This window comes from Corvus cornix, chromosome 3, assembly GCF_000738735.6.
Source record: "Corvus cornix cornix isolate S_Up_H32 chromosome 3, ASM73873v5, whole genome shotgun sequence".
Taxonomy (NCBI): Eukaryota; Metazoa; Chordata; class Aves; order Passeriformes; family Corvidae; genus Corvus; species Corvus cornix.
In genome coordinates, this window is record NC_047056.1 from 68,917,071 (window position 1) to 68,930,526 (window position 13,456).

At 36.4% G+C, this 13,456-nt stretch overlaps 1 protein-coding gene across 1 annotated transcript in view; it reads right to left on the reverse strand.

The window, feature by feature from the left end:
* Positions 1 to 13,456, reverse strand: part of CDC40 (cell division cycle 40) — a 37,739-nt gene that overhangs the window by 15,093 nt on the left and 9,190 nt on the right. Inside the window, exons 3-6 of the mRNA XM_010407197.3 lie at positions 12,053 to 12,182; positions 2,996 to 3,079; positions 886 to 1,025; positions 206 to 302 (exon numbers count right to left, since the gene is read on the reverse strand). Coding sequence (XP_010405499.3) covers positions 206 to 302; positions 886 to 1,025; positions 2,996 to 3,079; positions 12,053 to 12,182 — 451 coding nt within the window. The remainder of the gene's footprint in view (positions 1 to 205; positions 303 to 885; positions 1,026 to 2,995; positions 3,080 to 12,052; positions 12,183 to 13,456) is intronic.

The window sequence follows — 13,456 nt, forward strand, 5'->3', positions numbered from 1 at the left end:
TTCACAGTACAAAGTGGAATTAGTCCAAGTTTATCTCTTCCTCTGTCCTTTATGCTTATGCCTGTGAGTGCTGTTATCTCCAATACAGAAACATCAAGGTGCCTCAGCAAACTGCTGAGGCTGTCTGCCATCCTTACTAATTAACACAGCAGGCAAGAAAACACAGCGAGCTAGAAAATGAGAACAGCCAGGAAGATGCCATTACCATGTAATATAGTCTTCTCCTCTCCAGGTTTGTCATCTTCTAGTTTTCCTCTCTTCTGCCTCTTAGCTGTTATTTCATCCAACTCCTTCTGCTCTTCCTGGAAAAAATAAAATATGATCTCTTAAAAACTCAGCATTCAGAATCACATAACAAAATCCAGAACCGTACTACTGTTTACTCACTATTAGATGAGATTAGAAATATTTCTAAGCATCAATAAAGAGAATACACTTATCAAAACAAAAACTCGGAAAGTTATGCACACTGAAAAGAACTATTATCCTTTAATTCATAGACTAAAGCTAAGCATTGACTGGACAAGAAGGACATCTGTTGTTTGGATGGTTCAGTGTGTGTGTATTTGTCTGTGTGATATTGGCGGTTTTCATTTGCCAGTTTTTTTCAAAAAAGTTTTACTTTCATTTTTTTTTTTCCAAGCTGCTTCTTTTAATCAGACTCCATACACAGACTGAATTAATTTTATTTCCAAAAAGTGTTCCAAATAATTGAATGCAGAATATTTGGAACATCCTATTTGGACATACCACCCAAAATGTTTCTATTAGCCCAAGGCATAGCATAGATCTTCTGCTTGGACAAGCACTAGTGTAGCAGTATCTCTGTTGAAACCACTGCCATGTACTAACAATTTGTATCCATTTTGTTAAAGGAGTACTTACTTCTGAGGGTTTGGCTACTTCTTTTTCATCAACATACTTTGCCCATGGTCCCAGAAAACCATCAATATTAGATGCATCATTCTCCTTGAATTTCTTCCTTTTTTCAATTTTCCTCTGTCCTGTTTCAAACACTGTTAAACCTGAAGAAGGAAACAATACACTGACTAACTGCTAACATAGAATACAACATCAGAGGTCACACCATAGTCACTTTAAAAGAAAAAGCCACCACTGTCGCCCCTTTCAGTATAAGGGACAACATGGAAAATGTATTTGAGCAAAATTGGCCAAAGCATTGCTCACTTTTCCATCTACGAACACTGCTAACTATGCACACTAACAGAGGAACCACTTTAACTGTGTATCCTTGCTTGTTAGAGTATTTAACCATGCATGTATCCATGATTTTTTAACAGTAAGTCTGCAGATTGTATGAATACATCAATTTTCATACTTTAAATAGTGTAGTTTTCTAAAGTAGAGTCTTCTTGGTTTCTGATCCCTCTGACGCCTCTCAGTTTCAAAAAAACTTGCCCCAAACCAAAAGTAAGACAAGTCTCCTAAAACCCCAAACACAACTGTGTATTTTAATTTAGTAAAAATTCATAGAATAATAGAATAGTTTGGGTTGAAAGTGACCTTTAAAGGTCATGTACTCCAACTACCTTGCAATAAGCAGCAACATCTTCAACCAGATCAGGCTGCTCAGAGCCCTGTCCAACCTGAACTTGAATGTTTCGAGGGATGGGGCACCCACTACATGTCTGGGCAACTTGTTCTAGTATTTCACCAACCACATTGTAAAATATTTCCTCCTTATAACTTAGTCTGAATCTATCCTCTTTTAGCTTAAAATCATTACCCTTGTCCTATTGCTACAGGCCCTATTAAAAAGACTGTCACTATTGACAGAGTCATCTCTCTCCAACCACTATTTTGTTCTTTCATAGAAATACTAGCTTTTCACAAATATTGTACCCTCAGAATTTCATGTGTCAAAAACACTGTACAATATAGACATGGGAGGGAAAAAAAATGGTAGGTAATTATTTTAACATCTTTTGAGATTTCAAGCTTGTATACACAATTATGTTCAATTTTCAAACAATGTTTTTCTACAGCAGTAGTAATACCCATCTAGTGCAAAAGAGACAAAAGAAGCTTTATACAAACAAGAGGGAAATAGGCAATCTAAAAAGTTAAGTAGTGATCAGAAGGAATCACACATTAATCAAGGGTTTTCTTAAAATGAAGTATGAAATTCCATTACGAAAAGGGTTTTTTTGAATTTTTTTTAATGGTTTAATCTTCCTAATTTCCTTCTTTGGAAGGAAAGAGTGAAATAAGCGTGGATATATCCCGAGGAAGAGGACACAGAAATAAAGATCCTTTGTGTACCCATGTGAATACGATGTTTGAAAAAGACATGCAAGGCAAAGCATAACCACGATGTTTATACAGGTACAGTTTTCCAATGCGAACTTTGAGTCCCCAAGTCCCTTTGAGTATTAAATATCTCGTATCAAAGTATTAATTACAAACCCCATGCCTCTGGTAGTCAATCCTCCCAGTGGAACGCCACACTGTTACCATTTGGCAACCTTCCAGTGGTTTTTCTTTTCCAAATAACCCAAAGAGCTTAACTCTGCTAAGCAGAGATAACATACAGCTCCCAACAGGAGTGCCAGAGGTTGCACACAGAGTGATCAGTGTGCTCCTGAGAAGCAATTATGGTGATTAGCTCAACATACAGGTATCCTAATGCAGACACATGACAACGTTAGCTAAGACAGAATTTAGGAGGACCAAAAAGGTGTTTCAAATTGTACAGATAAATTGTATTCATGCAATGGCACAGTGCAAATCCTATTTTGCAATTTGTCGTGACAGCCTGAAACATTTGCTACTTCAAGGAAACAAAACACTCCAATATCTCTCTTCCCCCTCTACATTAAAATTGCAACACATCTCTTTCTTTATTGTGTTTTTGGACATGGGTAAGTCTCCCATAATACCTTCCTTTGCTAATACCTATTCCATTTCTTAGTAAAGAAGAAATGAAAACAGTTAAGAGATGCAAGTAATTTATACAGGATTCTGAATTAATTACCTTGATTTTTTTCAGCTTCTTCTACAGAACCAATATATTTGGTGGCAGCTTCGGGGTTATCTACAGAGGGATCTAATGCATAACCTGAAACAAGAAGAAAAAAAATACTGTTATTTCAAGCTTTTCAGTTTTGTACAAGTTTTACTATTCTGCCCCTCTGTAAATTCTTTCCTGTTGACTCTGAATGAACTGGGGATGATGAAGGATTGAAACTTTGCAATCCCATTAACTTTTCACTTGGCCTGAGTATAAAGATTACTATGTAGTAGTACCATGAGGCCCATGAGTACATATTGCTATCAGAATGCTTAAATTTGCACAACACAGAGAAAAAAAGAAATATAATAGGGAACAGTTAATAACACAAGATACATAACATAAGATACAAAGGGTGGGTAATCACAAGAAGCCAAGTCACAGAATCCAGTGGGAAGGGACTCCAGGATGCCCCTGCTCCAAGCGAGGACAACGCTGAATTCAGGCCAGTTTGCTGCAATGCAAACATTAGATTTTGAAATGCCACAGCAACCTCTTCTCGTTGTAACATGGCACAAGGAAAAGACTAGCTCAAAATCTTATGTCAGTGACACATGATGTTAAACAAATGCTGCGTTAGCACAGGGCACTGCTCCTTGGTTTGCAAAGCCAGTAAGTCACGTGGAAATCAGCCTGTGGCTGCCGCATACAGAGAGCCCTCTGGCTTCAGCAACAGCCTCCTGCTCTGCCCACTATTTCTGGTGGGTCAAAGAGAGTGCTACTCTTCTTTGGCAGTCCTGGGGTGGCAGCAGCTGGAAGGCAGAGGGCAGAGGTGGGGGGAAAAAATAAAATCAAATGAAGTTTTCTAGGGCTTTGCGTGTGTTGTGTCTCCCACAGCAAAAATTACTTTATCCTCCTCCTGCCAGAATTGGGAAAGCTTGTTTCTTCAACTTGAAAGGAGTTGCTTTAACTAATGTGGATGGTACCAGAAGCAGCAGTCATGGCTTTTAATTTTTAAAAAAATTAAGTATTCACATCTTCTTTTCCTGACTACGACTATTGAGCCTCATTAAAAACAAAACAAAACAAAAAAACCCCAGCCACAACAAAATCTGCAGCATTTACTCTTATAAATACTTTACAAAATGAACCACCATTTCATAGCTACTCAGGACACTTACAATTTTACTACATATATCTAACTTTTTTTCTCCATTTCTCCTGAACTGGATAGCATGATCTTATAAGATAGACAAATAAATTCATTTGGTTTCCAAGGAACAGGTGGTGTACTGAACACTTACTGACCACCATAGCTTTTTTTTCTAGGAAAGACTGCACCCTGGTGGACATAACACCAATTTTTATTAAATATTAAAGTGACAAAAAGTCTCTTGAGGACTCAATAAGAATTTCTCTGTATCAAGGATGGAAAACAAAAAAGAGAAAGAAAGATATTAAGCCACCAGTAAAAGCAATCACACACAAATAATTAATTAAATCCTACAGCATATAATCCAATTCCTGTATTTTGTTGATTCACAGAGACAATCATGAACAGTGGGAGATTATCCAGTCCATTCTGGAGACCAATGGCTCATAAAGGCACACACAAACGCATACAAGTTGAGAACCTATCAACTCCATTCCAATAGCCAAAGGAGATTGTCTCCCCAAACATTTTTCAGAAAGACTGCTCTCCTAGAACACTGTCCAGGTAATTTTTTTTTAGATGCTGTGAAAAATAACACTATTGAAACTAGTAGAAGAGCCATTCCAAGAACACAGCAGGTACTCCCCATCCAAATGCAGCAATCCACCTGCCGACCAGCCCTGCAGTTTCAAACCTGGTAAGACCCAGCTGTGGAACAACATATGCCCAGATGATCCATGAACAGGGAGAGAAGTAAACACCAATGTCATCTTAAGAAATATACATTCCCTCTATTCCTATGTTAAACCATAAAATAATTTATTCCAGACCCTTAGCAGGATTTACTTCTGTGGATAACCAAACTGAGCCAACACTGCAATCAGACTTCCCTTAATTTAGGTGCCTGCTTTTACTAAGCCACTATTTCTATGAGTTCTCTTCCAAGCTATAAGGTTTCTGTTAACAGCAGAGAGATATTACTTTGGATTTATGTCAAAATCAATACAGTGGTTTACTTGTCCTCCAACTGTATTGACACCATCTCCGGGACTCTATTTGCTTGGCACTTGTAAAAGAGGGACAGTACTCCCATGAATAGGGCCCCTGGGCCAAGCACAGCTTCCCGTGGAAGTGGAGACTTCTTATAGTTGAGTTGAATTTGGTCCAGCATCATTCTCATAGAAAAGCTCTGAACAATTTCTACTTTCTAGTGGATATGTGAAAGAGAATATTTTCTTTCTGGCTGGGACTCCTACACGCAGCTGCAAAAGACAGCTTGCTTTTATCCTACTCAGCTGGTATCCCACATAATGTGCCCTGACTTCTATGTCTCCTTCAGTTTTAGTTAGGAGGCAGATATTTCCGGCAACATTTTAGCAATGAAAGATACAATTCCACCTACAACCCTAATTTCAGTGCACCTGAAAATGGTTGGCTAAATAATTAAGACTTTGATGTGCATTCCAGAAAGACAGCTAATTAAAGCCTGTTTACACCACACTCTGCAATACAGCACAGAGACCCAAGGTAGCTCAGGTATGCAGAAAAATACAGCTGGACTAACCCACTCTGCACTGGCATCTCTGCAGAATCAAAGTAATCAGAGAATAAAGTGCCTACAATTGTTACCAGGTAATACTGACTGTAGGTTTGCATGTAACATGAGTAGATAAAAAAAAACCCCCACAAGCGTTATTTCCAAGTCAGTTATTTTAGGCTCTTAAAATATCAGTGTTAGTGATTGTATAATCCTGCTATAACCAAGTTACCGAGTACTCATAAAGAGCTTTGAGATTCAGGGAGAGACTATTTCTTATTAAAAAGGACATTAATATCTTGTGAAGAAGAGATTTAAAAATACCAAATGTTGCATGAATGAAACAGTCCACTTTTAGGACAAGCACTGATGCTGAAATAGCTATAAAATGGCTAAAATATTAATGAAGAGTTTGTGTGCAGCATGTGAAACACAATCTGTAATTCTGCTTCTGAAAATGTATATATGCTCATATATTGACTTTTTAAACAATACTCAAAAGGGAATTTTCAAGAAAAGAGACTCCTTCAGCTGAGAGCACAAATACAGAAGAATAAACACGTGCTGTATGTTAGGACTTCTTAGTCTTTTTTGACATGCTCCAAGGAATACAACACTGCAAAAATAATGCTAGTTAAGCATTTTAAATCATAATGGCTTGCGAAGGGGAATTTTATTTTCTAGAGAGACAGCCTTCCCTTAATAGTTGAAATTAAAATAAGAAGACAGCCTTACATCAATGGAATCAAACCAGGGTAGATTACCTAGGACTGCAGATGCAAAACTGGTTACCAATTAAAATAAGTCAGACTCCCACAGAGCCATTATTAATGGCTTTCCATTAAATTGGGAGAGGACCTTTTAGAAGATTATAAAATGCCTACCTGGACTATTTTATTCAATGTTTTTACGGATTATACCATCAGCATACTCCTTTCAGGTAGCTGTAAAGGGCAATAAGGTCTCCCCCTCAGGACTCCTTTTTCCCAAGCTAAACATTCCCAGCTCTCTCAGCCACTGCAGATTTTAACCCTAATGTGGAAAAATCTCCAGTGCCTGTGAAAACTTCACTTCCGCAAACTCCTGGAATAAAGGGAACCTTACTGAAATGAGTAGGTTTCATTTAAATTAAAAAGCTGATGGCACTGAGAAGGTTCAAAGAATACTTTCTGATAAAATGGTTGGGGAATATACTTAAATAATACTTAAAGAAATATAATATTAAAAAAATACTTAAAGTAAGCAATTTGCAATTACACAATCTTTAGAAACTCATATCCTCAAGGAAAAGGTAGCACAAAAATCTGAAACCTCAGGTAGCAGGGACAGTAATAAGCACAGAATCCTATTTAAACTGAGAGCAGGGAAATGGAAAACCCAAGCACACATGCAAAATGACAAAGGGTAAACATAGTACACAGTAACATTGAAATATCTTGGTTTAAAATAATAAACTAACAATTGGTAGGACAGTACTGACATAATTAGATTGAATGCGTGCTTTACCAGGTAGAAAGAATACAGAAATAAGATGGTCACACTAGTGAGGAAAAACATGCTCTATGCCATAGAAAGCTTAAAGACAAATCAGATTAACAAGTTAATAGTGTTAATGAGCATTACATGATCCTGTGGACTGAAATTCCAGGTCTGAGTAGTGGTGAGTACAGTTGCCAGAACTCCCTGACTGGCCATTAAGACAGAAAATGCAGTAACCATGAAATGGTAACAGAGATTAAACAACAGGTGCTAGGGAAAGAAGCACAGTAATAATGACATATTTTAGTCATCTCCTTGTAGTAGACTGTGCAAGTCTCACACCAAGATGTGATGATTTTTACACAATGTACTTGTGCCATGAAGCAGTCGTGCCAGAGATTCACATGAAAAAAAGCCAGTTTAGCAGTGCAGGAAACTTAATTTTAACATATTCTTTCCAAGGATACACCTTTTAACAATGACCATAATGGGGTACAAAACTAACATTGTTGACAAAGCAAAGGAAGATATAAAAACATTTACGACAATGATTACAATCTCAAAACAGAAGGGCTATATTAAGAAAATACTTTTAAAGGGAACAGAAAGCAAGCACCAAAGGGTAAAGCCTCTTTCAACTGCAGGAGCACTTCAAAGATACCATGTAGGAGAAAAAAAAACTAATGCCTTCCAGCTAATAAAAGACGACTTTAAAGCAACCAGAAGGAAGTGAGCACAGCTGAATAGTAAGTAGAGAAACTAATAGAAATAAGAAACTATTCTTCAAAGAGTTGAAGTTGCATCCAGATGTGGAAAATAAAAAGACCAAACTTCAGCAGACAAAGTAAACATTACACTAAGGCAGCCCACCCCCAAAAGCAAGGGGAATCTTATAAGATATAAAAACTAACACTTGTCCTTTGTCAAAACTGCCAGGGACAGAAAGTGTACCTGACAATGTGTAGGCCAACAGATGATGAAGGACTGAAAAGAGCATCTGTGAGGGTTGTATTAAACACATGCTGATTATGGTGGAGCTTGGGTAGACTCTTGTGCCAGAACCTTTCTTTATGGGTAACATGACACTGTATCTACCTCAAAGTGAAATGTCCGGAGATTAAAGAGTCAAGTAAGTGGTAACAAAACACCAGAACCAGAGGCAGTCACCCAAGAGATCTAAAGTCAAACCACAGTGCAGAAACTCTCACCTAATATCACCTCAATATGACAGAAAAGGAAGGTATCAAATACAATGCCATCTTTCAAAAGACGTTTCAAAGGAGATATGAAGAATTACAGATCAACCTGCCAGACATTTGTATGGTTAGAAGATTCAAGGAGTAGAAACTACAATAAAGAAAATGAGTATGCACTTGGATGAGCATTATATATTGCCGGAGAGCAGACACCACAGTTTTCTCTACAGGTAAATTACAACGACAAAACCTCCAGAATACTTCTGAGGTGACAATCCTGCAAATGAATAAAGCTTAGTTCATCTTGGATACCTTTACAAAACCAAGTTAGACTGATTACAGAGTGCCTTAAAGACACTTTAAAAAATCCACAGGTCCTTACATGGTCAGTTGATGAAAAATTATTAAAACACTGTCAAGAATAAATGGTTAGTTTGCACAGCACAGGAAAGTTGCTGGTGGATTCATGCTCAGGCCTATGATGTTCAACATACTGATAAATGATCTGGAAAAATGCAGCAAGTAGCTTTGAGCCAGTTACTCACAGAACAAATTCACAGTGCGATTAACATGTAACCACTGTGCACAGCTTTGCTCTCCATCTTAGGAGCAATACAGTGGAACTAGAAGAGATACAGAAGAGAGACAAGGACAGCCATAGGCACGAAAAGGCTGCAAAACTGAGGAACAAGATTGATCAGATCTATTCAGGTGGAAAAAAAAAAAAACCAGACTGAGAGGAAGCTATGGCCAAGATCTATAAAATAAGGAATGACACATATGGTGAATAAGAAATGATTGCTCATTTTGTTTTCCAGCGTAAGAAACTAGGGGATATGAAGTCAAACCAGAAAGCTGTTAAGTTCCACAAGTTTGAAACAGAGATACTTCCTCACATAAGGAGCTGCTAAGCTGCAGAGCTGCCTGAAAGAGGTTACTGTGTACAAAGAAAAATTATATGGGTTCAAGAAGCAGCTGGACAAGTTTGTCAAAAAGAAAAAACAGAAAACCCCCAACAAACTGACTGAAAATTAATAAACATTTAAGCATTGCCCTTGGTTGACAGACTGAGTATTGAAAAGAAGTATTCAGATGTATCACTACTTTGCTTCCTCCTTCTACTCCTCACTAGGTACCCATTGCTGCCCACTTCTCTAATTGAATAAAGGGCTAGAAGGACCCTCTGTCAATGACAGCATGGATGTACTCCGCTATCCAAGCATCACAAGGAAAATGTACTTTTAAGAGTAAATATTTACTGAACAAGAAGTAGGTAAGAAAGACTAGTTGCCAAAAAATACTTGGGTTTTGTTTGTGATTAATATATAGGTTTCTCAATGAATATGTATTAACTTTCAGGATTATATATAATATAAAGGTGTCTTTTTTTGGTGAAAGACAATGAGACAGTTGAGCTGTTTTGGATACATGATCTCATTTACTACCCTCGTCCTTCATTTACAGTCACTGCTTATCTACTTGCCAGCTATTGCAGATTTGTTCAAGACCTCCTGTCTTAGTGCAATGGTGCTAAACAGTAACAGAGACCAGAAGTCTCAAGATCTACAGCTTTTAAAAGAGAGGTTTACTCCTGTTCTTCTAATATGCTATGACTCAGTCTTGAAAAAGATATATGGCTTGGATTTATGCCTATCAATTTTACTTGCATTTTTACACTTGGGGTTTTCTGAGAAGATATTTATTACATCCTTCCAAATGGAAAAAGAGCATATTGAAATTATCTACTAATAAGTTATGTATTAAAAAGATAACTTTCTGACAACTTAAAGGAGTGCTGTTTTTAACAGATCTTCTACTGAGCCAGAGTATCATGCTCACTTACTGCATCTTCTAGCTTGAACTTCAGCTTCTCAATGCTGGTTCTTGCTGTTTAAATTGCCTATATCTCAGCCGTTTCATAGTTCCATTGTCACTGTATCCAGATCATTATCTACTGAACATTTCTAGAAAGCTGAATGATAGCTGCACAGTTGCCAATGTTACATGGCTTAAAAATACATTTTTATACTCGTTTGTAATACAGCTTTCAAGGCAGTTGCTATACAGTGATGACATAACCAACAGAAGTAGTTTTGAGTAGACTTACTAGCTTTATCTTTCTCCAAACTAAACTTTTCAAATAAGAAACCCCAAACCAAACACTATATGCCTACAGACACTTTCCCAGTATCTGTTTTACACACACAAAAATGTGTGTGTAATGTTTACACACAAAAAAATGCCCAACCCACAAAAGGTTACATTTATTTTCACAGAACAAAATCTAATCTGTCTATTCAGATCTTGAAGAGAGGCTCCTATTTGCATTGTCTGTCAAATTCTAATATCAAAATTACAGTAAAGTAAGTTAAAATTATACTATGAAACTAGATACCCATTTCTTAATATTGTCATTTTGCTTATATTCCACATCCTAACAACTCAGTGAAAAGTACCTAATAGCTAAAACTATGTAAGAGAAAAACTGTCATTATTATATTTCAATTTTTAACATTTACAAGAAAGCTTCTAATAAAACTCAAATACAAAGAAAAATTGAGTATGTGATAATCTCTGATTAGGCATTTTTTTTCCACTGTAATACCTAGCTACCACAAATGTTAGCAATAAAGTCCCAATCTCATGCATCACAGAATGCAGTAAGTGAATTCAGGCATGCATAAAGCCCTAATGAAATTATGGATACTTTTTCAGGAAAGTGATTTTTGAGGCAAAACAGTTTGCGAGAAGTAGTATTTTGAATGTAAACATGAATAAAGAAAGATGCAAATCTGTTGTGCAAAAAGTTGAGTATTGTGACATTTTAAGTTAACACAGGAAGTATCAGATCTTGCCTAATAAACTGAATTTCAAGTATATAAAGGATACTTCATCTGAACAAGCACTTGCAATCAAACTTAAAACATAAATGAAAGCTTACAATGAAACACAGAAGAAAAAAATAGCCACTGTTATATGTAAACCCATGGCAGCTCTGTTCTTTCAAAACTGTCCAAAAGAATGTTTAGAATCCATAGTCTTTCCATATTTTTCCTATCTAAAAAAAAAACCCCATTTTTCTTACAATTCATAAAAAGTCTGTTTGAACTTCAAGCTTCCCCAAGACTCAAATGTTTTATTTTTCAAACGCCACTATTTACAAGGGAAAAATGTTATTCAAGATAAGAAAGCAGTTACTACACTGACCACTAACACAGAGTTCTTTGGCTCTGTCTTTGCCGAGACTATTTTAGTGATGTATTCCCATTGTCTGTGAATCTGGTTCATTCAGTTTGTATCAAGAGGCAGCCACGGAAGAACCTGACAACTCAGTAAGGCTTCCTTTGGGTTTTGAGAGAGCCAGAATCACATGAAAGAATCTGTTTGCATAACAGATCTACAGTTAGTCATGTGAAAAGTGCGAAATCTTGATTTGTGTTTTCTACACTTGATGCAACTAATTAAGAGTGGCTTGCTAGTAGATCATACACTAGATTACAGTTCAAAAGGGAATTACAAAATGAATTTTCCCAAACAAATACTATGAACTCTATTAATACGGATTCTCATTCAAAAGCCTTTTCCCATTTTATTAATTCTGAAAAAAAGCAATTTCTAGAAGTTACAGTCCTATTAATTGTTCTATGAAGACCAACATAATTTGTCCAGCCTGGGTGTAATAAAGATGGAGGTGAATTCCACTGTTAAGGACTTACCATAGGTTGCAAATGTTCTTCTTTGTTGCTCAAACATGAAATCATTGATGTGAGCTGGTTCTGCATATCCAGAAAGCATGTTTCTAGGTGCAGCCATTTGTTGAGTCCTAAATGGGTTTTCTGGTCCAAACTTCATCAAAAATGTTAAAACAAGGTGTAGCAGAATTAGTAATTTGTTATTTTTGTGTATTTACTTTTTCAGAAAAAAAAATCCACAGAAAAAAGAGACCAGTCTTTCAAAAATGGTAATACAAAATCACTTCAACTTCAAATTTCTTTGTGACTACTGAATAAGCTTCTTAATCTGTTATTTTACACAGTAAACACACAGTTGTTCTGAACAGTTGATTTCAGGATTGAACTTTCTAGTCTTTATTACTGGCACAGAGCTCAGATTGATATTGACTACTTGACTTGTTGATACTTGGCAGAACCAACACATGCTGTCATTCAGTATGTGACCAGTACAAGCATTCAGAAGACAAAACCCAAGGCTGTCCCACATTACTAAAACATTTTCGTTTCCCTAACTAAAACATTTACACACAGCAGCACTGGAGTAAGTTTAAATCAGTACTTTTGCTTGCACACGTCATGGCTTTGATACGTCACAAAGTGCAAGCTCACTATGAAAAGACCAATTTATGTGGTTCCTCAAAAGGTTTTCTAAATATAAAGCATAACTAATGTAGAAATTTGAGATTGATGCACTATTTGTCTACCTAGAATGCTAACCCCTGGTTGAACAGAAGCCAAACTGTATAAAGAAGTTAAATACAGAAAAAAGTTAAATGTTTGAACAGCTATTTTTATCTTCAGATAGCCTGTAGTTATAATAAAATGAAAAATGGTTCACATGGCACTAGGCAGTCTAAGTTCACTCTTAAATGGTTTTTCACTACACAAGTTTAGCATAGCTCAAGTTACTAAAATTCTTAATACTGATGTGAATAATTAAACTGAAAGTACTTTGATTTTAATGTTAAATCCTCCTCTTAAAAGTCTTGTATCTGCAAGTCTTACAAATGTTAATTCTGCTTTAATGAGCACAATGAGTAAATAGCAAAAATGTGAAAATAGTAAAGGACCACTTCAATGCAGTTCATGTTTAACTCAACATCTTTATAATGCTATTTTCCCAGCTTAGTTTTTAATTTCGTAGCTATAATTCTGATAAACACTTTAAGACTCTTCTTAGAAGAGCTTTATGCAGAATATGGAAATTCAGGCACTAAAAATACCAACCCACTTGTGTAGAATCTATTTTTTAGTTTGCCCAAACTATATTCCAAAATGCAGCAAGCATCCAAAGAAGTTGTCTTACAGGAAATGCACAGAAAATTTATAGAACCTCTGCCCTTTAAGCCAAAGGCATTTCTGCTCTAAAAACCAACATTGTTTCTT